The sequence below is a fragment of the Cololabis saira genome, chromosome 12 (assembly GCF_033807715.1).
Source record: "Cololabis saira isolate AMF1-May2022 chromosome 12, fColSai1.1, whole genome shotgun sequence".
NCBI classification, from domain to species: Eukaryota; Metazoa; Chordata; class Actinopteri; order Beloniformes; family Belonidae; genus Cololabis; species Cololabis saira.
The window spans coordinates 44,207,827-44,235,673 of NC_084598.1; the positions used below are offsets into that span (position 1 = coordinate 44,207,827).

Genomic DNA, 27,847 nt, shown 5'->3' on the forward strand with positions numbered 1-27,847 from the left:
CTTTATGTGTTTTGTTATTTGTCCTTAGAAGGAGAGGGAATTTCAGGATTTCTCAACTCTTCTGTCTGTGTCTCTAGCTCAGTGTTTTGTTTCGCATCATTTTTCATATAAATATAAATTTATTGTATAACCACTATTTCTTAGAGCCATTTTCTTTTTTTTTTTTTTTACAAATTTTACAACTTGCTATTGTTTCATTCCCAGCATTATAATAAGCTACATGTTCCTCTTCCTCTGCTGAACTGCCTTCACTGCCAAAAACAGCCCCTCTAAAAATAAGCTGATATTCCATAAATCTAGTCAAACCTGTCTTACTTTAAGAAAAAATATCATTGTCAATTGTACTTGGCTAAGATGTCGTCAGAGCTTGTACCAAAGTATGTACTGTATCATATTTTGCAGTCACATGGGTGACAATAAGAATAACTTTAATAACGTTACTCATAATTGGCGTCAGCAGCAACAGCAGACATCCACGTAGGCAGGTGGAAGCAGCAACGGGATGACTGGGGATGGGGGGGGACCGGGACCGCAGGCCAGAACGCAGCTCCCGAGGCTCCGGCCTGCAAACTTCCACAAAAGAGAGAAAAAGGGGGGCCGGCACAAGGAACTACAGGAGCGATGGACAAAAATGATAGCTATGAAATATTTATAATAAATAAAAATGGAAATGGAGAAGAGAGGAAGGGAAGAGGAGAGGAGAAGAAGGGTGAGAGGCACCGCCCAGTGGATCATGTCGGTGCCCCCCTGCAGCATAAGCCTATAGCAGCATATCTACCACCAAGCTATATTTGAGACTAACTATTATAGTAGTTTATAGTTTATATTAAAGTATAGTTCATCTGCAAAAGACATATAAATAGTATAGAGATAAAAAAAAATTTAAGCTGCCAGCAGCGATGAACAGGCCCTCGGGCGTGCAATTTTCACCCATAAAGATCAAGGACTGAAAACTAAGTCCGATGACACCACCCATGACTCTTTATGTAAAACCATTCAAAAGTTATGGCAGAAAATAGGAACTATCAAATATCGACCAACCAGAAGAAGGGGCGGGGCTAATTCAGGCCAATGAAGGTCAAGTACTCAATACCGAGTCCGATGACACCACCCACGAGTCTTTATATCAAACGATTCAAAAGTTATGGCAGAAAGTAGGAACTATCAAATATGGACCAATCAGATGAAGGGGGGGCGCACTGTTTGGTGTCTATCGTCGCCACGGTAACGCTTTTGACTGAGAAAAGTAATGCGCGTCGTCACAAGATGGAGACGCACATTTTGATGTATAACACACCTGGGTGCACGTTACGGTTCGGGACGTATTAACGGCCGAAGAAGTGGCATAAATTGCGCCAAAATTAAACGATTATTCAAAATGGCCGACTTCCTGTCCGGTTTCGGCCATGGCGCCAAGAGACTTTTCTTTAAGTTGTGACATGATACAGGTGTGTACCGATTTTCATGCATGTACGTCAAACCGTATTGTGGGGCTTGAGGCACAAAGTTTTCTAAGGGCGCTGTTGAGCCATTAGGCCACGCCCATTAATGCAAACACTTAAATATCACATTTTTCATCAGGTCTGGCTTGATGCAAAATCTGGTGACTTTTGGGGCACGTTTAGGGGAAAAAAAGGCCCTCCTTTTATCGAAAGAAGAAAAATAAAAACGAGAAAAATTCCTACAGATACAATAGAGCCTTCGCACTGTAAGTGCTCGGGCCCTAATTAAAAACCATTTAAAAAAAGATTCTCCAAACTAAATTACATTACATCTCCCTGATGACAATCATTTTTATGTTGTGAATCAGGTCTGAATCTTATCATATAGAGAATCACCATCCAACTAGTTGACTGACGACTACAAAAGAATCCGAATCGGAAATTCATCAATTATTTTCCTTTCACAGGGATGCTGAGTTACCACTCAGGCAGGCGGAAATCATCTGTGTACGACACGTGCAGGTGTGACGCAGAATAGTTTAATAAAAGGAATTATTCATGACTAATTGTCCACACCCTGCGATGTATTGAGACAAAAACATACAATACCAATTTCTAACCTCAAGAACAGAAGGAGTGGCAAGGAGCAAAAATAACACAGAGCTGGTTCAAAAATATACCTGGGATTAACACTGCTTAAATCCTTTAAATAAGAGAAATAGAGAACAAACCCCTGAGGTAGGTTCTGTGTGTTGGAGCAAAAGCCAGAACTGTTCTAATGATTCTACAGCATTTTGATGTGTAAAATAAATTGACTTTCAACTAAACGTACATTTAGATAACACACTATAAAGCTTCAAACTAAATTGACATTTGCACTAAACTCGTTAAGCACAGCATTAATCTTAAAGTACTGTTACTTAAATCCTAGTGACATCTGCATCAGCAGCAGATCCATCACTGACGTACCGGTTTTCCAACGTTCCACACTCGGAGGAAGAGGAGAGGCAAACGTTTAACAAGTTTTGAAATAATGACATGCAATCAATCTCATTCCTTTAAACACTACTAAGGGAGTTTACTCAACCAAAACTAAAAACAATTTCAGCAACATTTGCTTTTTTTTTTCTGCAAGAGTTATTGAAAATGTGACCACCATCATTGCAATATATAGATTACAAATTCTAATTCTAATAATTATTCTTGGCTGTAGCAGGGCGAGTGCTACGGGGGCCCGACCGACAGGATAGAGAGGACACGGAGTTTAGTGCAGAACCCTTTATTAAACAGGATCACCGCCACACGTGCACAAGCACCTATCCCACAGATGCAGCAGCTTCCCAGTGTCAGCAGCAGCTCCTCCGCACCTTGCTGCTGTCCAGCCCTGCCTTATAAGGCAGGCAGGGTGGAGAGGCTGACGGGACACACCTGTGGCCGATCAGCCTGAGTGGCTGCAGCTCCTCCACCCTGCCACACACCCCCAATGCCAAACTCGTGCCGGGGTCCGTCCGGCTGAGCCTACCCCCCCCCCGCATCCTCGGAGCGGGAGAGGAAGACCGGAACCGCCGACTGCGTCCCGGGCCTTCCTGGCCCGGACGGCTACCGGGACCCGTCGGGAGGCCGCCCTCGGCGTCGGGCCGACCAGCGTGAACGGTCGGGGGGTCGTCCTCTGCGTCGGGCCGACCGCCGAGAACACCGCTCTCGGGACCGGGCCGATGGTGGCCTCGGGCCAGACGGTGCGTCCAGGACCACCCCCTCCTCCATGACGCGGACCCGCGCCGGCCGCTGGTCCGCCTCCAGGACCGCCTCCTCCACGGTGCAGCACTGCTCTAGAGCTGGTGTGTCCAGGACCGCCTCCTCCGTAACCATACCCGTCGCTATGGGCGGGCCATAGGGGGCCGGGCCCGCCCATAGCAACGGGTGTGCCCCCCCCACTGGGTGGGGGGCGGGGCACGTAAGAAACAAAACATTTTTTTATCTTTATTTTATTATTTTTTTGTTAAAAATACTAATGTTGCTTTCTTTATCACTAAAATATTAAAAATATAATGGAAGAAAGAATGGTGTGTTTATGTTTGATCAACGGCAACGTCAGATTACGACGTATACGTCGTAAGGCTATAGCCTACGTCATAACCATTACCGCGCCATTCGAATTTATGAATGAATCTGCTGCGGTCTAGTTTTTGCTGGCTTTCTATTTAGTTGACATGGATATACGAAAGTGGTTTAAAAATCCACCGACGATCAAATCAGAACCAACACTTCCTGATGTTGCCTGCGGAGGACAACAGTCTGAGCCAGACCTGGAGCCCGTTAGCAGCTCCGCAGAGCCCGACCCCGCCCCCGACCCCGCCCCCGGCAGCGGCCACAGAGCGGAGGCTACCGGCAGCCGGTCAAGTGCACCCCCGACTGGGGCAGTATTGGGGCCACAGCTGCCTGATGCATCTGTGAGTGATCTCGGCACAGACAACCCCAAACAGGTTGTCTTAAAAAAATACCCTGTCACAATGTTTGGCTCAAAAAAACGATCATTTTCCTCCAGCTGGTACTTAAACAGGGACTGGCTGGAATACTCCGTAGAAAAGGACGCAGCATTTTGTTTTGCTTGCAGAAAATTCAGATCATCGTCAGATGCGACCTTCTCCATAAAGGGATATAACGACTGGAAGCATGCCATTGAAACAGGCAAGGGCTTAAATAAGCATGGGGCTTCAAAGGAACACTTAGCGTGTGAAGCAATGTGGAGGGACTCTGACAAACGTAGGGAGACAGGAAAGGAGATTTCCACTCTCTTAAATTCAGAACAACTGGCTCGCAACCGGTATTACATGTCAGCAGTGATTGATATGATCGAGTTTTTAGTGGTCAATCAACTGCCGTTACGTGGAGATAATGCTGGTTTTGCCAGTGTGCAAGATGACAATAGCTCCATGGGGCTGTTCTTGTCTCTTTTCGAGTACTCCATGCGCAAAGACGCAGAACTGACGAGGATTACAAAAACAATCCCACAAAATGCACGCTATACCAGCCCGCAGATACAAAACGAAATAATCGAAATGATGAGCAAAATTGTGACAGAGGAAATAGTGAGAAAAGTCGGGGATGGCTGGTATTCAATTAAAGTGGATGGCACAAGGGATCCTTTAGGCCAAGAAAATATCTCCATTGTGGTGCGTTTTGTTGATGAAAACTGTGGTGTGTGTGAGCACCTCTTGGTGATGGCCACGTCTGAGAAAGGTGATGCAGAGACTCTGACAGGTGTGATCATTGATGAACTCACTAGCGCTGGACTCAGCACAGACAAAATTCTGAGCCAGGTTTATGATGGCGCATCACTCATGTCTGGCAGGCATGGTGGTGTGCAGAAATTGCTCCAAAACAAGCTGGGTCGCAACATACCATACATTCACTGCTTTAATCACCAGCTTCATCTGGTTGTGATTCATGCTATGTCCAGTGAAGCAGCTGTGGAGGATTTTTTTGGAGTATGCAACATGCTGTACAACTTCATCAGGAAGCCAACCGTCGCTGTGTTGTACAAAGGCGAGACCCTGAAACGTCTCTTGGACCAGAGATGGACTGGCCACTTGGCAACGGTCAAAGTTGTGGTGAAGAGTTTTCAGGACATTTTCACATTACTGACCGAGGTGGAGAACACACGAGGCCTTGGAGCGGAGGTACGCGTCGAGGCAACAGGGCTGCTCCGTGCCATTACGCAGCACAGTTTTCTGTTCATTGCGCACCTTGTCATGAAACTGTTGTCACTTTTTGAGCCGCCAAACAAACTACTACAGGCCAAAGATATGGACTTTTTCACTGCAGTAACTCTTGTGAATAGCGCTTCTGACTGTGTGAAGACACTGCGCACAGAAAAGGAATTTGCTGCGCTATGGGATCTCTGCGCTCCTCCAGTCACGGCCAGCGCGGCTGTGCCAGTGACCGGCCCCGGTCCAAGCAAGAGAAGACGCACTGTCAACAAGAACCTCTGTGGATTTGCAGTTGAAGAAACCATTGGGCAAGCACAGAGTGACATAGATGAAAAGAGCGAGTTCAAGAGGCTATTTTACAGTGTCATCGATGCTGTGCAAGGAGAAATGGATGCGCGTTTTGGAGAGCGCAGCAGCGAGCTCATAGGCGCACTGGCTGCTCTGGATCCAGAGGCCGAGAATAATTTCCTGGACCCATCAAAGGTAACCCCTCTACTGGAATTGGCTGGAGCTGATGTGGTTGAATCGGAATATGCTGTGGCCCGTGAGTTTTTGGCGAAGAAAATGACCGACACCCCGGTCCCCCCCGAAGATGGAAAATGGACAATAGCCAACATCCTTCGCACATTCAACTGTGCTCTCCAGGCTATGCCGACTGTTGTCACAGCATACACCCTTGCCCTAACTTTAGGAGCTTCCACAGCAGTGTGTGAAAACTCATTTTCCACGCTCAAAAACGTGTTCTCGGAGCATCGGCGCAGTATGCTGCACAGACGCAAGGCCCAGCTGATTCAACTCGCCTTTGAAAAGGACCTCACTCACAGGTTCAAGTCCCAGTGGAAGGATTCTTTGATGAGGAGGTTCAGCTCGGAGAAACGCCGCCTCCCGCTGTACTGACACAGGATGGAGTAATAAGAAGACAGCGCTGCCTCCACTAAAAGTAGGATCAAAGTGCGTGTGCCTGCAGGACTGTTTCAGAAAATTAGAATATTGTGATTTTCTGTAAAAACAAAAATGTCATACATTCTGGATTCATTACAAATCAACTGAAATATTGCAAGCCTTTTATTATTTTAATATTGCTGATCATGGCTTACAGTTTAAGAAAACTCAAATATCTTATCTCAAAAAATTAGAATATTCTGGGAATCTTAAACTGTAAACCATAATCAGCAATATTAAAATAAAAGGCTTGCAATATTTCAGTTGATTTTGTAATGAATCCAGAATGTATGACATTTTTGTTTTTTTAATTGCATGACAGAAAATAAAGAACTTTATCACAATATTCTAATTTTCTGAGGCAGTCCTGTATGTGTGCGAGCGCGTAATGGAAATGCATATCCCTCTGTTGACTGTTTTAAAATGCACCCGTCGTGTTGCTTTTTCAGTTTGAGAGACGATTCTGGTGTTACATATGTTGCATAGTCAAGTGTTTTGTGGATATTGCTTCAATGTTTTTGCTTCAATGTTTTGTGGATACTTTGATGTTATGATTAAAATTGCGAGGAATGATGCTATAGCTGGTCATATTTGCTGTTGGTTATGTTTAACGTGATTGTTGGAGCCAAAATACTTAGATTTATTTTGTTTTATTTAAACTGAATCTTGAATTGTCACCCCCTTTATGGTGACGTCATGTTTAGCCTTACCCATTATAACCTTCCTGGGTGGTGATTGCACGCAGGTGCGACAGGGGGAAGACAAACCGTGCAAGGTGTGCAAAGAAGACAAGACGTGCAAAGGCGTTCTTGTTAAGTTTATGTTTAAACAGTGGAATTACGTTTGTTTTGACTACTGCTGAATATGGAATAAATGGATTGGCATATCCGACCCGGATCCTAAGTGTGAGCGTTTGAATCAATTGAAGCACGCGTCCTAACAAAACCAACCCTGTTGCCCTGAGTATAGCCTATTGGTACAGGCTCTACGTGTATCAGTGCTGTGCGAATATATGGCTGAAGTAATGGTGTGCCCCCCCATGCAGTTGATATGCCCCCCTTAAGACTGAGGTCTGGCGACGGGTCTGTCCGTAACGTCGCCCTGCTCCGGCTGCTGGTCTGCCTCCACCTCCGCAGCCCCCTCCGACTCCGTCTCAGGAGCCATCGCCTGGCGGCCTGCAGCCACTGCCTCCCGGCCGGTCGGCTGCAGCCCCGCCAGCGCTGCCACGGCGAACCTCAGGCATGGTGCCGGGGTGGGCCGCTCCGGGGGTCCCACCATCTCAGGAGCCGTCACTTGGCCGCCCGCAGATTCTGCCTCCCAGCCTGTCAGCTGCGGCGCCGCCAGCCCCTCCCGCGCTGCTGCAGCAAACCTCCGGCGTGGCGAAGGGGTTGGTCGCTCCACGGCCACAAGCGCTTCCAGCGTCGCAAGCTGCTGCTTGCCCTGGTCACGGAGCAGGGCGGCCAGGTCCGCCATAGCATGGGCGAGCGCCCCCAGGGCCCGCTCCGTGCCTCCCTCCTCCATCCCGTCGGGCCCCATGTTGGGGGCCAGTGTAGCAGGGCGAGTGCTACGGGGGCCCGACCGACAGGATAGAGAGGACACAGAGTTTAGTGCAGAACCCTTTATTAAACAAGATCACCGCCACACGTGCACAAGCACCTATCCCACAGACGCAGCAGCTTCCCAGTGTCAGCAGGAGCTCCTCCGCACCTTGCTGCTGTCCAGCCCTCCCTTATAAGGCAGGCAGGGTGGAGAGGCTGACGGGACACACCTGTGTCCCATCAGCCTGAGTGGCTGTAGCTCCTCCACCCTGCCACATTGGCATTATCAGGATATATTGTTTTATAGTGTGTATTATTATATTATGTTATGAAATCTCATGGGATGTTAAACTATAGTATTATTATATTGTTATATATTATAGTATGGTGATATAATTTTGTTATATGTTATAATATTATAAAAATTATTATGTTATATTAGGATATTATATTATTATATTCTATTATAGTATTACATACATTTATATTATATCGTGCTATATTATATCACTCTATATGATAATTATTTATTTTTTTATTTATTTATTTATTTTTCAAATTAATATTCTTCATTTATTTATCTACTTTCATTATATTATTTACACACACACACACACACACACACACACACACACACACACACACACACACACACACACACACACACACACCTAGATACATATCATTGTAACTCAATGTCGTCTTTTGTTGCTGTTTGTACTGTATGTTAATAAAAAAAAAAAGAGAAAATGTGACCACCTGATTTGGCCAGAACCTTTAACAGTTTACCCTTTTATTTTTGGAGAACAAAATGGCTTAAAGGGATTTCATTTCGATAATGCTTTGTTCTTTCTTTTTCTGCATCGCTGGACACCACTTTTCATGAGAACTGGTTTAAGGAAGTGGAGTCTTTTTCCCCCCCAGTGTTTTACACCTCTCCCAGGAATAGTGAGTGATCGTGATGGGAAAGTGGTTGGAGGTGGAGATGATGATGATGATGAGATGATGACGCTGCATTGTTCTACTCTGAGTTGTAACCGTAGCCTGCAAATCTGAGTCACTCACGAAATGCCATATTCTAAGCCTGAGGCAACAAAAGTGACAGGATTATATTTTGTCAGTGTTAGCAGTAACTTCAGACAAATAATTGCTTTCAACCACATTTAATCAAATATTTTAATGTATATATAATGTTTGGTATTACATGGCATTACATAGGACAGCATAGTGGCTTAGTGATTGATACTGTTGTGTCACATCAAGATGCTCAAGTTTCAAATCTCACATGGGGCGTTTCTGTATACAGTAGTTTGCATGTTCTTCCTGTGCTAACGTGGGTCAGGCTGGCATGCTCAACGAAGCACACCTGGTTCTCATCCCAGACAATCTATAAAGCCTGGCCAAGACACCACGCCTGTGCCAGATTATTCCGTTGCAACTGGTATGGTAGTGGCTTCAGTTACTAGTGACTTTTGTGTACAGTCTTCACTCTTAATCATTCCTGGGATTTTGTGCAGATAACGGGGTGCCTCTCTGCCGTGCCTGATCAACCTGCGTGAGCTTCACCGTCTACCCGTGCTCGGCCGTGTCCTCCGCCACCTTCACCTGCCTCGTTCTCCGTTTTTGGAAATGCTGTGTTTACCAATAAATACGTTAAAACTGCCTTTGTCTCTGTCTCTGCATTCTGGGGTTCCAAACACCAAACCGATACGTGACAGAATAATCGGGCCAACAATGGACCCCGCAGAGACAGAAAGTTTTCGGCAGGCTCTGGCACTTTAAGGTGCTCGTGTTAGCCAACGAGAAAAGGCAATCCACGGAGTGATGGACTCTGTTCAGAACCTCACCGCCAATGTCTCCCAGCTCGGCAGTTGTCTGGATCCGATTGTCACCCAGCTCTCCAACCTGGCTCCTCACGGGAATACACAAGCCTCTTCAGCTCCCGCTGCAGTTCCATCAGCCCCTTCACCCAGCTTTTCCCGTGAACCCTTCATCCCCACTCCGGTCAGATATTCGGGTGAGCTAGGGACATGTAGCCAGTTCCTGCACCAGTGTTATTTTGTGTTCGATCAGCAGTTCCTATGCTACTGATAAGTCATTGTCATGAGTTTGTTGTCTGACCGGGCGTCCTCTTGGGCTTTAGCCATCTCCAATAATTCTGCGGTCATTCAATCTTATCACTCCTTTGTCTCAGAGATGCGGAAGGTGTTTGATCACGCGGTCCAGGGTAAGGAGGCTGGTGATCGGCTTCTTTCCCTACGCCAAGGTTCCGCTCCGGTCTCCCAATACGCCATTGATTTCCGCATTCTGGCAGCCAAGAGTGGATGGGATGAAACCGCTTTACAGAGCGTCTTTTTTAAGGGATAAGCTGATAAATCAAAGACGAACTAGCTGCAAGTGATGAGACCGAGTCTCTGGATGAACTGATTTCCTTAGCCATCCGTCTCGATAACAGGCTACGAGAAAGACATAGGGAGAGGATAGGAAGACCGGCTCTCCCCCCTCCAGCTGCTCGGACCAACTCGCCGTCTTCTGCTGCTCCACTCGACACCCCCCGGCACACAGTTCCAGTTCCAGCACCAGCTCCAGGTCCAGGATTTTCCTTCTCCCACTGCCTTGAGGAACCTATACAGTTGGGGAGGATGAAGCTCTCACAAGTCGAACGTGAACGCAGAATGAGGCACCGGCTTTGCATTTAGTGCGTTCAGTCCAGCCATTTCCTCGCCTCCTGCCCCCAGCTGCCAAAAGAGCGGGCTCATCAGCCACCGGAGGGACACTGATGAGCCGTACCACTTCCTCAACCACACCCTCCAGCCGGATTCAAATGCAAGGTATGCTATGTTTCCCTCAGAACTCTGTACCTGTGCAAATCTTGGTCGATAGTGGAGCAGACGACAATTTTATCGACTCTGAATTTTGTACCCAACCCAATTGGGATTTTGTACCCAATCTGCCCACAGAGACCCTCCTTGTGCCGAAGGCCGTTCTTGGCTTAAATGGACAGTTACTAGCTTGCGTCACTCACCGTACTGCTCCCTTGTCCTTCCAGCTTTCAGGTAACCACCTAGACCACCTCCCCGATGAACTCCCACAAATAATAGAGTCTCAGAGTAACCAATCACGTGCAAAAAATCATCTAGCACCTTCCTTGATAACCATGTCTGCCTCACTCAGCTGCACCCCTCACTGTGTATTTCTTTGTATAATTTGTATAATCTTTTGTATTTTTTTGTATAATTGCCCTGTAAAATTGTAAATAGGTTATGTTTATTTTTATTCAGAACTGTCCCTTTTTCTTTTCTTTTCTCTCTCTACCTCAAACTGCTGCACCTTAAATGTTTATACTGTTTATTCTGTATCATAGAAATACCACATTTGTTTTATTGTTTATTTTATTTTATCACCAAAGAGCGAAATTACCGGAGTCAAATTCCTTGTTGGACAATGTTCGAACCTGGCCAATAAAGATGATTCTGATTCTGATTCGGATTCCATCATCAATTGGAGTACATTCTGCCACTCTCACTGTCTACATTCAGCCATCCCCTCAAGGGTCCCCTCATCTCCTGCGCCCCCAGACCCCATAAAAACCCCCAGAAAAACCTTAAGCCAAACAGTGGCAAGAAAAACTCCCCTTTAGGAGGAAGAAACCTGGACCAGGACCAGGCTCATAAGGGGGGACCCTCCTGCCGAGGGTCAGACTGGGGGTCAGGGACGTCAGCAGCACACAGCAGTCATGTGGAAGCAACAGCGGGATGACCAGAGGGATGACCAGATGAGTGGAAGACAGCTTTCAACACTCCACTCGGCCACTTTGAATATTTGGTCATGCCCTTCGGTTTAACCAATGCCCCAGCCATTTTCCAAGCACTCATTAATGATGTTTTAAGGGATATGCTTGACATATTCATGTTTGTATACCTGGATGACATTTTGATCTTTTCCAGAGACGTTGATGAACATGTGCAACATGTGAGTCTGGTGCTGCAAAGACTATTGGAGAACAGACTTTTTGTAAAGGCGGAGAAGTGCGATTTCCATGCCGCTTCAGTCAGTTTCCTTGGTTTCATGGTGGAGAAGGGACTGTTGAGGGCGGATCCGGCCAAGGTACAAGCAGTTGCTGAGTGGCCGATCCCTTCCACCAGAAAGCAACTGCAGAGGTTTTTGTTTTTTTTTAACTTCTATAGGAGGTTCATCCGCAATTATAGTCAGGCCTTTTCACCTCTGCACCTGTGCTTACCCATCCAGATCCCTCTCTTCAGTTTGTGGTGGAAGTTGATGCCTCCGACACTGGCGTTGGTGCTGTGCTCTCTCAGCGTTCCCCTAAAGACCAAAAGATTCACCCCTGCGCCTTTTTTTCGCATCGGCTCTCAACAGCAGAGAGGAATTACGACGTGGGCAACAGGGACCTACTGGCTGTGGTCCTCGCTCTACAGGAGTGGAGACATTGGCTGGAAGCGGCCACACACCCTTTTGTGGTATGGACAGACCACAAGAACCTCTCTTACCTGCCAGTCGGCTCGACGATTGAACTCACGCCAGGCTCGGTGGGTGCTGTTCCGGGGTCGCTTCAAGTTCACCCTGACCTACCCTGGTTCTCGGAATATTAAAATAATATTTTAGAGGAGGAAGATTTTTTCTTTCATTATGCACTTTGTGAAAAAAGTCAAAATGTTGAGAATAATGTTGAAGTACAATTTAGAGAAAAAAGTCGAAATGTTGAGATTAATGTTGAAATGTTGTTGAAAAAAGGCGAAATTTCGACTTTATTCTTGAAATTGTATTTCAACATTAATCTCGACATTTCCACTTTTTTCTCGAAGTGCACAATAAAAAAAAAATCTTCCCCTCTCCAATATTTTTTCTCCTGCATGGCCCTAATACTCTTCCGTACAAATCTTCGTTAACAGAAATGTTGAAATGTAATATTTAATCTACACATTTTTACAGCATTGGAAAACGTTCAGAATGTTTGTGTCATGTTTGTCCTCCTACAGAAACCATATTAAAACAAAAAATATATTTCCCTCCCCCATCTATTTCCATTTTCAAACATTTTTGAAAAAGCTCCAGGAGCCACTAGGGCGGCGCTAAAGGGCCCTGGGTTGCCGACCCCCTGCTCCAGACCCTTCTGATTGGAAACCAGTAATAATACATGCTGTAAAAATCAAAACAAGTCAGTGTTGACACTTCAGGGGATGAAAACCTATAAATATTCTGTAGCACGGCGAGTGCTACGGGGGCCGACCGACAGGACAGAGGACACAGGTTTCAGTGCAGGAACTCCTTTCATTCTCCAGAACACACCGCCACACGTCAAGCAGTACCTTCACAGGGAGACGAGAACCTCTTTCTGCTGTGCAGCCGTGCCTTATCAAGGCAGGCAGGGTGGAGAGGTTGATTGGGGCCACCTGTGCCCCAAGGGGGGGGTGACGACATCCACTGCCAATCCAGGAAGCAGGAACACACGGAAACACACGTCAAGCACTGGAAATCTGCAACAAAAAACCACAAACAAAACACGAAACCGGCACGGAGCCAACCAAAACAGCAACAGCAATCGACCTAAATCTTGAGATCTGATCGCAGTCTGAGCTAAGCTACCGCTACCGATACCTAACCCCAAAAACTAGAGAGCCAGCATGCAGGTGAACAAGCCAGTGTGTATGTCTATGTGTGTGTGTGTGTGTGTGTATGTATATGATCATGCGTGTGTGTGTGTGTGTGTGTGTGTGTGTGTGTGTGTGTGTGTGTGTGTGTGTGTGTGTGTGTGTGTGTGTGTGTGTGTGTGTGTGTGTGTAATAAATCAAACAAAGCTCTACCTGAAGTGTATCTATAGTGGGGGAGGGGGGGGAGCAACCCCGCCACCCGCGAGACCAGAGGCCGACACGGAAGAGCCCGGAAACCAGGCCACCGACAACCCCACAGAGGGGAGAAGCAGGAGGGAGGCAACCCACCGCCTGCGAGGCACCCCCCCCCCCCCACCCTGCCACATATTCTATAATATGTTTTTTCCCACGAGGTGAATATCTGGACTGAAACTGAGCGCTTCTACGTTACCAAGAATAAGACTTCAGAGATAAGCCAGATTTCAGTAGATTTAATCAAGCTGTCAGAATTTACATCACATTGCGTCACTGGAGGTGATGAATCCGCATACCGCGATGACGTGCAACAGCTGACTGCGTGTTGTAAAGAAAATAACTCCTGAACACATCCAAAACAAAGGAGCTAATTATAGACTTTAGGCGAAACAAAATGGACATTCAGCCCGTTAACATTGGTGAGACCTGTGTGGAAACGGGTCAGTGACTTCCGCTTCCACGCGGTCCACATAGAGCAGTGGTTCCCAACCTTTTTTCCTTGTCCCCCCCCTACTTGTGTCTAACACCAGCCGGGCCCCGTGACCCGTACGCACTAGCACCAAAAAATTTAAGTGATTCATTACAAATCTTTAATTTAAAAAATGAACATTAATTATGTTTTTTTGATACTTTTCTCTTTGGTTTACCCTGTATACATACGACTTTGTTTTCCTTGCCTTCATTTTGTGTCACCAATGTATAAAATATGCACAAAAAATAATTGCAAGGACATAAAAATATTTCTGAAAAATTAATATGAGAGCAAAAACATTTTGCCTTTAACAACCTGTCGGAGTAGTAGTATGATTAAGTGTTGAATATCTCGACAAAAAACAAAAATTATTCAAAGACGGACATTCTGTCCTACTATACTTATTGTATTTTTTTTTCATAATCATTTTTCATTTTCTCCCGTTCTGATCTCCGCTATTTGAAGCCTTGTATAATAATTGTAATAAAAAAAAAAAAAAAGGTTGCTACTTCGCGGATTTCACCTATCACGGGTTACTGTATTCCATTATGTGTGTTATTACGAAGTTTTGCGCCCCCCCAGAGATCTCTGGCGCCCCCCCAGGGGGGGTGCGGACCCCAGGTTGGGAGACACTGAACTAGAGGATAAACTGACCTGGAACGAGAACACCACACAGGTGGTAAAAAAGGCACAACAGAGACTCCACTTCCTGATAATCCTCAGGCTGCTCGTGTCTTTTTACCGCTCCACCATGGAGAGCATCCTCACCTGCTGCCTCTGCTCATGGTTTAGCTGCACAGTGGCTAAAAGGACTTAGCTCCAGGGGGTCACCAGAATGGCTGAGAAGGTCCTAGGGTGCTAACCCTCTCCCCACACTTGTGGACCTTCACGGCTCTTACTGCCTCAGGAGAGCCAACACCATCATGGAGGACTCATCCCACCCGGGCCACTACCTGTTTGAGCCACTGCCGTCAGGAAGACGCTACAGGGCCATCAAATCCAGGACAAACAGACTGAAAAACAGCTTTTTCCCAACCACTGTCAGAGCCATAAATGCCTCAAACATTCTGTATATTGTTTTTATATTCTTTTTATATTGTTGTGTTGGGCTACCGCCCATGTGAACATATGACGATGAATTCATGACATGTGCGATCGGATGAACATTTCATGATCATCAAATTCCGGTGAAAGCCAGACGTCGGCCTTCTTCCTGAAAGCAAGAGTTTTACCGCCCCTGCTGCTAACTTCCTGGCCAGTTTATGACCCCCGCGGCCTGGCTCGAGATGGTCCGCTTATGACCCCCGCTGCACGGCCCCAGATCAAAGCAAGCAGAGAAAGTCCCCCGGAGCCAGGACTAAGGTTTATGACACCTAAAGGGGGTCAAACACAATGGAACCCCAGAAACCAACAGGGTTCCTGCCAGAGAACAGACTCCCTGGGGTTTATGACACCTGGGGGGGGGTCGGACGCAGCGGAGCACAAAGCCAGGCCTCTGCACGACCAAAAAAAAGGGGGGCACTGCCTGCTGGCCAGTCCCGCCCCAAAAAGACTATAAAGATGAGCAGCCTGACGCCCATTCGCTCTCTTCCACACCACCTTTCATCGGAGCTGGATCTTTGGCTCCGGGCCAAGATCCCATCTCCTTTTCTCCCGCCGGCTGGGGGGAGGCGTGAGGCCCGCATCGGATCGAGCCCGCCGGTTGGACCTGCGGTCCACGGAGCCGCGATCCCCGGAGGATCCCTCCGGCTCCCACTTAACTCTGTCCTGTTTAAGTTTTACAGATCCGAGCTCACGACGCCCACGCGCTCCCGGCCATCAGATTGGGACACCGCTGCGACTGAACGCTCCGACTGAAGCCCCTTTCCCCGTCCGAGCCCCTGTTTACTGATCGCGCAGGAATCGGGACGGTTTCCTGGGCGGTGTTGTGCTCACCCATTTGGCCATGTGAACTCTGAACTTATAAATGTATGTTTACATTTTGTGAATGTGTACATTCAACTTTGAAATGACTCAGCTGAAAATCGGCTGTAATGTGCCTCCAAAAATGGCAGCCTGGCCAGGAACTACAACCCCCAGCATGCCTTGCGTGGGGGGGGGTGGCGCCTACAAGCGGCGCGCATCCAATCGCAATGAGGCACCGATGACGTCACCGCAGCGCGCGTAGGATCAAAACGCAACGCTGCGCGTTCATCGCTCTCTTTTTTCTTTCATCAACCAGTGGGTCAGTTCGTGCACCTTTGGCTCCGGGCCAAAGGGACCACGGCCTTCCCCCCCCCAAAGGGGGGGATCTGCGGCGTGGTCTGGCCGGCGGATCAGCGAGGGCCCGCGGCGCAGACAGCGCCGGCTGCATCTCTTTCCTTCTCCACTAGATCTCATCCGAGCTGGATCGTTTGGCTCTGGGCCAAGATCCCATCTTCCGTTCTCTCCCCGGCTGGGGGGAGGTGTAAGGCCCCCATCGGGCCGCTCCGTTGGACCTGCAGCCCGTTGAAGCCGCGGTGCGCGGAGCCGCCCCCATCAGCTCTCGGTCTCAACTTTTCATCCAGAGTCCTGCTTCACGTATCCCCGGTCCCTGGGAGCTGGAAAGGGGGGGGAAGCCGCTTCGAAGCTCGGCCCCGGCCCAGGGTGAGACCCGTTCCTCTGCTCTTAAACTTCACCTGAAAGGACCTGTGGACAGCCTGCCCCGCGCAGAACCGAGACGCATCCCGCCGCCCGTCCCGTGGCCACGCGCTCAGGCCGACGGGCACCAGCACTCAGAAGAAGTAGACTGGCCCCGCGCGCCCCCGAGACGACGTGATAGCCTCCGGACCGGGGCTGGAGCGCCGGCTGCTTCAGCTGTACCCCCGTCCTCTCGTGATTCCAGAGTCAGGAGGAGGAGCGGGAGAGGCGGGAGGACTCTCTTGGATCGGACTCCGACCAAAGACCCGGCAGGAACCCCTGATCGGCACCCGGAGACCGGAGGAGGCGTGAGGTTTTGAGACCTGGGTGTATGAGTTTAACTGGGAGTGTTACAGAGCTAAATCTGTGTTCAGAGCTGAGATTACATCAGCATCATTATAAGGACTGTTTTCATTAATTTGTAGTCACTACTTTCTGCTAGTCATTCATGTTTTAAAGCGCTGTTTTCTGCCGTAGTCACGTTTAAAACACCGGGAGTAACATCCGGTCTAGATTTGCACGTGGCTTAAAGAGGGTTCCGCCATCTTTAAAATACGACCCTCTAAACACTGCAATATTTTAAACTGTACATGTTCGTGATATCATTTTTATTATTGCTTTGATTTCTTTTTTTCATTCCATGCATTTAACTTTCATGTCATATTTTTCTATTGATGTTTTTCTAGTTAATTAATTGTTTTTATAATACTTAAGTTCTGCCATCGGGATTTATTGGGTATCCATTTATCATCTTTTGACACCTGTATGTAAATAAATCCTGATTGATTTTTAATGAGTGGTTGTTGTTATTTCATGCAAGATTTGGTCACAAGTTGATTTGTTTAAGCAGAGCCTAGTGTTCGGATATCACGCCTTCATTGTTATTCTGTAAGATATAGTAAGATTTGCTGTTCTGCAGGATAATTCAAATCATATTGAGACTGATTTTCTGCTGTTAAAAGTTATCATTTCCCTAGATTAAGGCCTAGGGTGGTGCCCCGAGGATTTTATTTATCATATTGATCATTCAATTTGGTAAATAGTCAACTTTATTAATTATTAATAAAATTATTAATAACCCTTCGATAACTAATCAGCCAAGCTACCTGAGTTGCACAACAGCGGACGGCCGGCATCTCGCCCGGTTGTGAGCTTTCCCGGGGCCCGGACGGCCGCGCGTCGGCGACCGGCGAGCAGGGACGCACGGCAACGAATGACCGGTCCCCCGCCGCGCCTAGGAATGCGTGAGAGCCTCCCTTGGTCCGGAAGCAACGCCCGGCACGAGGCGGCCCCGCCGCTGTCTAATCCGTTTCAGGGGAAGGGACGGGACGCGAGAGACTGACTGGGAAGTTCCCCAGCAGGACCGCGACCCCAGTCGACAAAGCCCGCAGGCACCCGATCCGGATCCCGAGGAGACGTGAGCTCATGAGTCCTGGTGATCAGTAGGACTTAAGAGCGGTTCAGAACTGAGTGTGAAGTCGTGAGCCCTGGTTATCAGTAACTTGGAGCGTTTCAGAGCTAAATCTGTGTTCCGAACTGAGATTACCGCATACACCATCATCATTGTTATCATTATCGTGTTGATTATTTGGTATTCGTTGTTTTCTGCCGTAGGCACGTTTTAAATGCTGCGTTTGCCATCTGGTCTGATCGCACGTGGCCCAAAGGGGGCTCCGCCATCTTTAAATACCACAGAAGCCCCGCCAGCTTTAAATGCTTGAACTGTAGATGTTCTTTATCATCTTTATTATTGCTTTGATTTCTTTTTCATTCCATGCATTTAAGTTTCATTTCATTTCTATTGATGTTTTCTGGTTAATTAATGGTTTTATAATAATGTAGTGTGCCATCAGGATTTATTTGGGTATTTATTTACACCTGCTTTGATACCCGTATGTAAATACATTCTGATTGATTTTTAATGAGTGGTTGTTGTTGTTTCATGCAATTTTGGTCACAACTGATTGTTTGAACAGAGCCAGTGCTCGAACTGCACGCCTTCAACATTATTCACCAGTAATAACAGCTCTTACTGTGTTCTGGTGGATAATCCCTATTTTGAGACTGATTTTCTGCTGTTAAAAGTTATCATTTCCCTGGATTAAGGCCCAGGGTGGTGCCCCGATGATTTTATTTATCATATTGGTCATTCAATTTGATAAATAGTTGACTTTATTAATTATTAATAATTATTAATAAAATTATTAATAACCCTTCGATAACTGATCAGCCAAGCTAACCCGCTGTGGCACAACAGTTGTTTTTATATTGTTTTCATATTGTTTTATATATTTATTGTTAATATTGCACTCTGTTTTTTGTTGTACTGAAGGCCTGCACCCTACCTTTCGTTGCACTTGTTACAATGACAATAAAGAGAATCTTGAGTCTTGAATCAGACGTCTCGATGCAGAAATGAAACAGAACAAAGGAAAACAGGATGATTTTAAGACATAGACGATGATTAATTCTTATGATTCTGGTAGACAAGTCAATGTAACGTCGGAGTGGATCTTTTAGGGAGGAAGTGTCCGTCTGCAGCCTCTGCACTCGGGCCGAGGCTGGAGGCTACCGGATTCCTGCCATCATGTGGATCCACCAGTTGGCCTGCACGGTCCAGCCCAGCCTCTCACACTCGGAGATCTGCTGCAGGAAGTGCTCCTTGGCCTCGGCCTCCGTCTGCTCCTGCTGCAGCGCCTCCCGCAGGTAGAGCAGGTCCTCGGCGGCGCTGAGCTCCGGGATCCCCGTCAGCAGCATGAGGGAGAACAGCGTCACCAGCAGGCGGGAGTGGGAACGCAGCAGCAGGTAGGCCTGGCTGCACGTGTCCTGGTGGAGACACGGGGGACGGGGGGCAGGAGGGGGAACAACAGCTGTTAGTTACGTTCAGTCGTCGTGTGTTACGCTAAAGTGAATGAATGAAGTTTATTCAATCATGACAACACAAAAAGAACACCAAAAAACATTGTGCAGAGCAGTGACATTTCACACAAAACCAATGATCATGTGCAGTGGCGAAACAACTCAGCACCGGGCCCCGATGCAAGATCATTAAACCGGGCCCTGCCCATCACAATGTAAAACAGACATGCTGTGATTGACGCAATCTCACAGCAGATGCATCACCATTCAAATGACAACGGGCACTACTGACAGCTTTAACCCTTAACACAACCACAGCACAGATAGATATGTTTAAAAAAAAATCCCATATATATAGCACATATAACCAACAGCATAACGCACACAGTGCGCCGGTGTGAGACGGAACACCGGCAGTGCCAACAGCTGAGAATAAACCCACACAGCGCACAGATCGAAATTTGGTGGCACGGCGGCACACCACAAATAAAAACATCATAAACACGCATAAACACAAACAAACTAGTGATACACTATCACTATAACAAATATTAATAATAATGGGTCATTACTTACAATTACAGTTTGACTTTCCGGGCCTTCCGCTGGGCAAAGTCATTAATTAATTCCTGACAACAGTTCAACTCTCAAGCCTGAATTATGGTTCCGCGGCGTAGGGTACGCGGCGACGCGCGCCGTACGGTGTGCGTCGCCGCGTACCCTACGCCGTAATCTGCGTTGGTGTAACGCGGAACCATAAATCAGCCTTAACTCCTTTCCTCTCCTCACTCGCCAACTCTTCCTCTACGCAAATATGGGTTACACATGCGCACTACACACTGCATCATCCGAGATCATCTATGAATTAAAATTTTTATTTAAAGTAGATATATCTTTATAACCAGCCCATAACATTGATGTAAAAAAAAAAAAAAAAAAAAAAAAAAAGTCCGCACGTCCCCAGGTCCTGCGCGTGCGGGCCCTGGACACGTGCGGGCCCCTATGCAGTTGCATTGTCTGCATATATGGTAGTTTCGCCACTGATCATGTGTTTAACAATGACTGAAAAGGCTGCGCTAAAAACGATAAATTCCCATTGATGAAGTTTTTGTGTAAAGATGATTTATGGTTCTGTGTTAAATCCACGCACAACGTACGTGAAGGAAGGAAGGAAGGAAGTAAGGAAGGAAGGAAGGAAGGAAGGAAGGAAGGAAGGAAGGAAGGAAGGAAGGAAGGAAGGAAGGAAGGAAGGAAATGAGCCTGAAAGAAAGAAAGAAAGAAAGAAAGAAAGAAAGAAAGAAAGAAAGAAAGAAAGAAAGAAAGAAAGAAAGAAAGAAAGAAAGAAAGAAAGAAAGATTCCCGTTGATGATGTTTTTGTGTAACAAACATGGCGGATCTGAGAGTGAGATAGATTTATAGTTACAAAGGTGGAGTTGAATTGTATTTTTTTATCATAATTTTTATCGTTATCGGGATGCCAGAAATTATCGTGATACATTTTTTAGTCCATACCGCCCATCCCTATTACCAACTTTCTTTTTTTGGCTACCAACCTCCAGAAAACCAAAGAGACAATAGAAAAACAAAGAAACAACAAAAGGCAAAGAAACATTAACAGATAGTCAATCGCACTTATAAGCTTCAAAAATAGCTTTACAAACCATTTTCTTAAAAACCACCTTGCATCTTTCCAGAATTTAACTCCTTTTCATACCTTTTTTAGATTTTTGTACATTAAAATTGCAGACACTTCTAAGAACCTCTGTATTGAGTCAGGGAGCATTTTTGATTTTGCTCTGAACATAATTTGCATGATTTTATAATAAAACAAATCATAACATTTCATAACATGATAATTTAGAAAAAGTGGCTCTGTGTGAGCATCGTAATCAGCCTTATTGATGATATGTATGGCTCGTTTTTGCAGTTTTATTATTGAATTTAAGGTGGTTTTAAAGGTGGATCCCCACAATTCCACACAGTAAGATAAATAGGGAACAATCAATGAGTAGTAGATCAAATGCAAGGCCTTGGAATTCAGTACATTTCTGGATTTATACAGGATTGCGAGTGATTTTGAAATTTTCCCTTTAATTTATTCAATGTGTTGTTTCCATGTTAACTTTTGGTCGGTGACGACCCCAAGGAATTTAGTCTCAAAAACCCTTTCTATATCAACATTACAGATTTTTAATTTAATATTACCATCACTTTCATTTTGATTCCCAAAAACCATACATTTTGTTTTCCTAATATTTAAATATAATTTATTAACATCAAACCAGACCAAGATTTTCCAGCTCCCTTTCTACACAACACAGAAGTCTTGCACATTCTGATATAACGCCCCCATGTGGTCAGAGGGGATGTTACTAGTTTGAATAGAATTACAGGAAGTGTAAACCCTTTCACAATAAAAGTAAAAAGTGGTCAAGAATTTTAAGATAAGGTCATTTGAGACAGGTATTGGTTATGAATGTGTTTTATTTGATTTCCTTTCTATGTATTTATGTCTGAGAATGATGGTGATTTAGTTTTATCCTCTGTGTTTGTGACAAAGGGAGTTGTGTCTATTATTGTTGTGTTTGTCATATATAATGTATGCCTGTTATGTATTAAGTGTTAATTTGTGTGTGTTGGACCCCAGGAAGAATAGCTAATGATGTTGCTAATGCTAATGGGGATCCTAAATAAAACAAACAAACTGCATAAAGTGGCTTTAAAAGCTCTGAGCTTTAGCTTTGAATTGGGATTTAATTTGCTGATTCTTTTCATTGGACAAGAATATTTAGGTTTTTAAATACCTGACATGTTTCTGCGATTCGTTCCGTCTTCATCAGAGTCAAAGAGTGTGTGTGTCCCAACAATTTATCAGCTGATGTTAAAGGAGGCGTGACTCACCTGTCAGGTCTGACAGGTGAGTCACGCCTCCTTTAACATCAAGGCAAGTTTATTTGTATAGCACAATTCAACACAAGGTGATTCAAAGTGCTTTACATCAACATTAAAAGCAGCAAGACACAAATAAGCTGTCAACATTGAATTTTAGTGCGTAATTTTCCTGCTTGCTGCCCTGCCTGTCATGTTGCCTATTAGTTTGTCTAGTCATTATGTTGCTTTTTGTGCATGGCTTTTTATTCTGTGTTTAGTGCTTTGTTTTGTTTGTTTTTGGCCTGTTAGTGTGTTACTGTGTCTTGTGTTATTAATGTTGATGTTACTGTTGCTGCTTCATGTTGTTTCTGTTTTTGTGTGTAGCAATTGTCTGTTGTTGAGTTTATGTTAACCTGTGTGTTTATGTATTTTAGCTTAGTTTTTACCTTTTAATCTCTATTCTGATATAGCCTTTTTATTCGGAAATGTTTTATTGATTGTATCTAACAATTCTTTCTTTTAGGTTGACTATTTTTACACCAGTCCAGGGACAGCAGATGCAAAATAGCCCTTTTGGCTAATTCCGGCACATTTTACATTGGTTTAAATGTGTTATTAATGTGCATTGTCCCTGCAATCTAAACCTTTAAATAAATAAATAAAATAAATAAATAAATAGTAAATAACACATAAAATGAAATAAAATGATAAGAAAAGAGGTAAAATAATAAAAAGCACAAGTTGTTAAAAAGTAAGGGCAGTAGATTCAGCAGGTTCATCTCATTCTCACAATGGCAAGAATTACGTTTGTATACGGTCAAAACGTACAAAGACCGGGTCAAATACATTATTACACAAGTAACCTGTGCCAATTTGTGCGGTGAATCAGACCAGCTGATAAATGACGGGTCACACACACCATCATGTGACTCTGATGAAGGCAAAAGGAAACATGTCAGGTACCATATTTTCCGGACTATAACTCGCGTTTTTTATCCATATTTTGGCCGGGGGGGCGACTTATACTCCGGAGGGACTTATGTGTGAAATTATTAACACATTATTACCGGTTTATCATTTCACATGTTATTTTCACACTAAATCACTAGAGGGCGCTCTAGGAAGCGCCGCATCTTCCTCCTCCGGAGTTAGCGGAGTTGTTTAAAAGTGACACAGAGGACGAAGATTTCATTGGATTTTAGTTATTCTGAATAACTCTTAATATGTTACGTTAACATACCAGGCCCCTTCTCAGTTGTGTCATGAAACGTAAGCAAACCGTACAATTATTCAGCCTGTTGTTGCCTCTATTCTATTTTTATTTTAAATTGCCTTTCAAGATGACATGTCTGTTCTTGGTGTTGGATCTTATTAAATATATTTCCCCCAAAAATGCGACTTATACTCCGGTGCGACTTATATATGTTTTTTCCTTCTTTATTATGCATTTTATGGCTGGTGCGACTTGTACTCCGGAGCCACTTTTACTCCGGAGCCACTTTTAGTCCGGAAAATACAGTATTTAAAAAACCTAAATATTCTTGTCCGACGAAAAGAATCAGAATCAAGTTAAATTGTAAATCCATGGACACAATGAACTTTATTAAATCATTTAATTGGGATTTTTAACCATATGAAGCATGACGTCTAGGACTAAAAAAAAAACAAATCTTAACCCGAAACATTCAAAACGACACACAAAGTGAGGCGTTCTTACCCGGAACCGCTGGAAGTAGAGGCTGTTGCGACCTTTGACCCGGCCCATGACGTACAGGAAGTCGGGCGTGAGGACGAACGGCACGCGCTCCCTGTTCACCCCCAGGAAGTGCTTCCTGTTTCCCAGGATGTGGCCGAAGTCGATGTGGAACAAGTTCCCTACAAACCCGGCGAAAAGAGAGATTAAGGTTCTTTCTTTACATTTTTTTTTTCCATTTCCGTTTTTATTCTTATTTTCCCTCTGGTTTTTGGGGTGTTTGATTTGTATAGGTCAGTATGGAAGAGTATTAGGGCCAGGCAGGAGAAAAATAAGAATAATATTTTAGAGGAGGAAGATTTTATTTTCATTATGCACTTCGAGAAAAAAAGTCGAGATGTCGAGAAAAAAGTTGAAATCTCGAGAATAATGTTGAACGATAATTTCGAGAAAAAAGTCGAAATGTTGAGAAAAAAGTCAAAATGTCGTGAATAAAATCGAAATGTTGAGAAAAATGTCGAAATATCGAGATTAATGTTGAAATACAATTTCGAGAAAAAAGTTGAAATGTTGAGAAAACAGGCGAAATGTTGAGAAAAAAGTCAAAATGTCGTGAATCAAGTCGAAATGTTGAGAAAAAAGGCGAAATTTCGACTTTATTCACAAAATTCTATTTCAATATTAATCTCGACATTTCGACTTTATTCTTGAAGTGCACCATAAAAAAAAAATCTTCCCCTCTCAAATATTTTTTCTCCTGTATTGCCCTGATACTCTTCCGTAACGACAGTGCTGTGTGAGTGAGGTGGAGATGTCAATTTCCCAGAGGGAACCTCCCAAAGGGATCAATAAAGTTGTCGGAATCGGAATCTGAATCTCAAATCTTCAAATATATATTTATTTTCTTGGTAAAAACCAAAGATAAATCAATAATCAGGGTTCATGACTCCTTGGCTCGGCCGGCGTACCCTGGTCCGTGATCATGATGTTGTCGTTGTGCCGGTCTCCGATGCCCAGCACGTACGTGGCCACGCAGTAGCCGGCGCACGACTTCACAAACTTCTCCACGGTCTTGTAGTGCTGCGGGGAAACGAGAGCACGGATCAGAGGACGGTTCTCCTGGAGGGGAGGGGGCTAGCTAGGGTCGCCAACCGTCCCTTGAAAAACGGAATCATTACGTATTTATAAACTAAAGTACACTGTATGGAGCTGAAAAGTACAAAAGTGTATTGCATTCACTTGAAAAATCTGGACTGTTTTCTGAATTAACGAGATAATTATCTCAGAGTTCCGAGAAAAATTTTAATAAAAAAAAAATCTGCTCTGTTTTTCTGAATTAACGAGTTAATTATCTCAGAATTCTGAGAAATGTTTTAATGAAAAAAAAAATCTGCACTGTTTTTTTTAATTAACGAGATAATTATCTCAGAGTTCCGAGAAAAATTTTAATAAAAAAAAAATCTGCTCTGTTTTTCTGAATTAGCGAGTTACTTATCTCAGAATTCCGAGAAAAGTTTTAATGAAAAAAAAAACTGCTCTATGTTTCTGAATTAACAAGATAATTATCTCAGAATTCCGAGAAAAGTGATCCTGGAGAAAAGTTGCAATGTCCAGCAGAACAGAATGGGCTTTCCGTCGGAACAACCGCAAAGTCCTGAGGTGCCTGCACAAAGTCGACAAACTAATAACAATACCATCTATATAACTTAAAGACAAGAGTATCTCCCAATGTTTCAAACCAAAAGCAAAATAAATACTACTAGAGTTGGCAACCCTAGTGCTAGCCCCCCCCATCCCACTGGTAACCATGTGAAGGAGCCCAACGCAGGAGACTGGAGACGTCTCCATCGTCTCACCATCACACACTCAAACCTTTCTGTACTCACTATTTCCTGCAGCGGACCCTTGGACTTGAGCCACTCAAACAGAGCATCGTTCCTGAAGGCTCCCGTCGTTCCTCCATGGCTCCTCTGGACCGCTGCGATGGTCGCTGCGTTCCTCACGACCTCGATCATTCCTGCAGAGGGAACCGGGTCAGCAGGAGTTCCTGGAGCTTCTCAGGTCGTTCATCTTAAAGGGGACCTATTATGGCATCTAATACCTATTTTAAACAGGCCTTGAATGTCTTACAAACAAGCTTTTGATTGTTTTTGCTAAATAAATTAGAAATTCAGCCTCTGAACCATGTCTTTATCTTCCCATTCTCTAACCTCATTATCTATGCAGGATTCTGAGTGGGCGGGGCTATGATAATGAGCTCTGTGCTGATTGACTGCCTGAATGACGCGATACACCGCTACGGAAACATGGAGGAAGCTCCGGCCAGTGGAGTTATTTTCACCGTGTCCTAACTGTATGCGATGCGAGCGTCAGTGTCAAAATCAATTCCATGTCTTTATTTTCTATTGGACTGTCCTAACTGGCCGCAGCGACACAGCGTCGTTTTGAGCTGCACATTTGTCGGGCGTCCTGCTTCTATTTTCTTCCTGTCGCTCGCGTTGAAAGCCGGTTGAAAGCGCTGTAGGAAACAGTCATGATGAGGAACGGCTGATCCAGTTAGTTGAAATGAGAAGTTATCACTATGATTCCTCCTCATTTCACTACAACCTCATATGGAAACTAGCTGAACTAGGATGGAGCTGATGTTCTACAATCATGCAGGATCAGGACATTACTAGGTTTGGTCTCGGTCTGGAGCTGAACTGGTCCTGGTCTTGATTCTCTCTGGTCCTGGTCTCGGTTTAGCGGGTCATGACTACAAGTCCAGTTTAACTCCAACAATCTGACTTCATGCTGGTACCTTGGTTGTGTCCCGTGGAGATGCAGCCGTAAGGAATCAGGTTGAGGTCCAGAGACTTCTGCTTCCAGATGGAGTCCATCACCGCCAGAGTCTGAGGAGGCAGACGCAGGTTCAGGGTCATCGTTACCCCCATAACCCCCCCCATCTGGACCAAGGTGACCCGGTACCTGGATGACCAGCATGTCCTGCCGGAGGTCGTCCCCCTGCTTGAAGATGACGCCCACGGGTGGGGGGGAGGTGGGGGACGGCATAGGACTGAACTCCAGCCACAGAGGCTTCTTCTTGCTGGCCATCACTTTGCACTTCTCCAGCTGGGAGAAGGAGATGAAACCAGAGCAGATCTGAAGAGTTTCATCACCAGAACAACAGTCGTGGACAAATATGTTCCAAGAGAATAAAAATGAGGAAGAATAAAGAAATAAAAACCTATAATGGACTCAAAACAGTGATGAAAAATTAATAATAATAATAATAATAATAATAATAATAATAATAATAATAATAATAATAATAATAATAATAATAATAATAATAATGACTTGGTTTTATATAGCGCCTTTCAAGGCACCCAGAGCTTTACAGAGATCATTATTCATCCATACACATTCTCAGCTACGTTTGTAGCCACAGCTGCTACGTTTGTAGCCACAGCTACTCACGGAAGCGTGGCTGCCATATCAACCAAACGGCCCCTCCGACCACCACCAACATTCATACACATTCAAACACGTTCACAAGGGGGAAGGTGGGTAAGGTGTCTTGCCCAAGGACACTAGGACAGCAAACTGGGACAGAGCGGGATTCAAACCGCCAACCTTCCGATCATTGGACGACCCGCTCTACCACCTGAGCTACTGCCGCCCCAATTACTCAGACGTCGCTTTTGAAATGTGGTCAACAGAATGGACAGAACGACAGAACAATAGAAACGGACTAATGAACCTGGTCTGGACCAGTTGTGTTGGACCTCTAGAAAACCTTTAGTGTGTCCTGTAACA

At 45.1% G+C, this 27,847-nt stretch overlaps 2 protein-coding genes across 2 annotated transcripts in view; both read right to left on the minus strand.

Annotated features, from left to right (window-relative positions):
• Nucleotides 1-3,311, minus strand: part of LOC133456441 (mucin-5AC-like) — a gene marked incomplete at its 3' end in the record, with an annotated part of 35,861 nt that extends 32,550 nt beyond the window's left edge. Inside the window, exon 1 of the mRNA XM_061734917.1 lies at nt 3,216-3,311. Within this exon, the coding sequence (XP_061590901.1) occupies nt 3,216-3,311 (96 nt within the window). The remainder of the gene's footprint in view (nt 1-3,215) is intronic.
• A 10,340-nt stretch (nt 3,312-13,651) lies between these two features.
• Nucleotides 13,652-27,847, minus strand: part of si:rp71-17i16.5 (phosphatidylinositol 4,5-bisphosphate 3-kinase catalytic subunit gamma isoform) — a 28,710-nt gene continuing 14,514 nt past the window's right edge. Inside the window, exons 8-13 of the mRNA XM_061736856.1 lie at nt 27,017-27,160; nt 26,850-26,940; nt 25,936-26,066; nt 25,018-25,129; nt 24,074-24,231; nt 13,652-19,452 (exon numbers count right to left, since the gene is read on the minus strand). Coding sequence (XP_061592840.1) covers nt 19,195-19,452; nt 24,074-24,231; nt 25,018-25,129; nt 25,936-26,066; nt 26,850-26,940; nt 27,017-27,160 — 894 coding nt within the window. The 3' untranslated portion in view covers nt 13,652-19,194. The remainder of the gene's footprint in view (nt 19,453-24,073; nt 24,232-25,017; nt 25,130-25,935; nt 26,067-26,849; nt 26,941-27,016; nt 27,161-27,847) is intronic.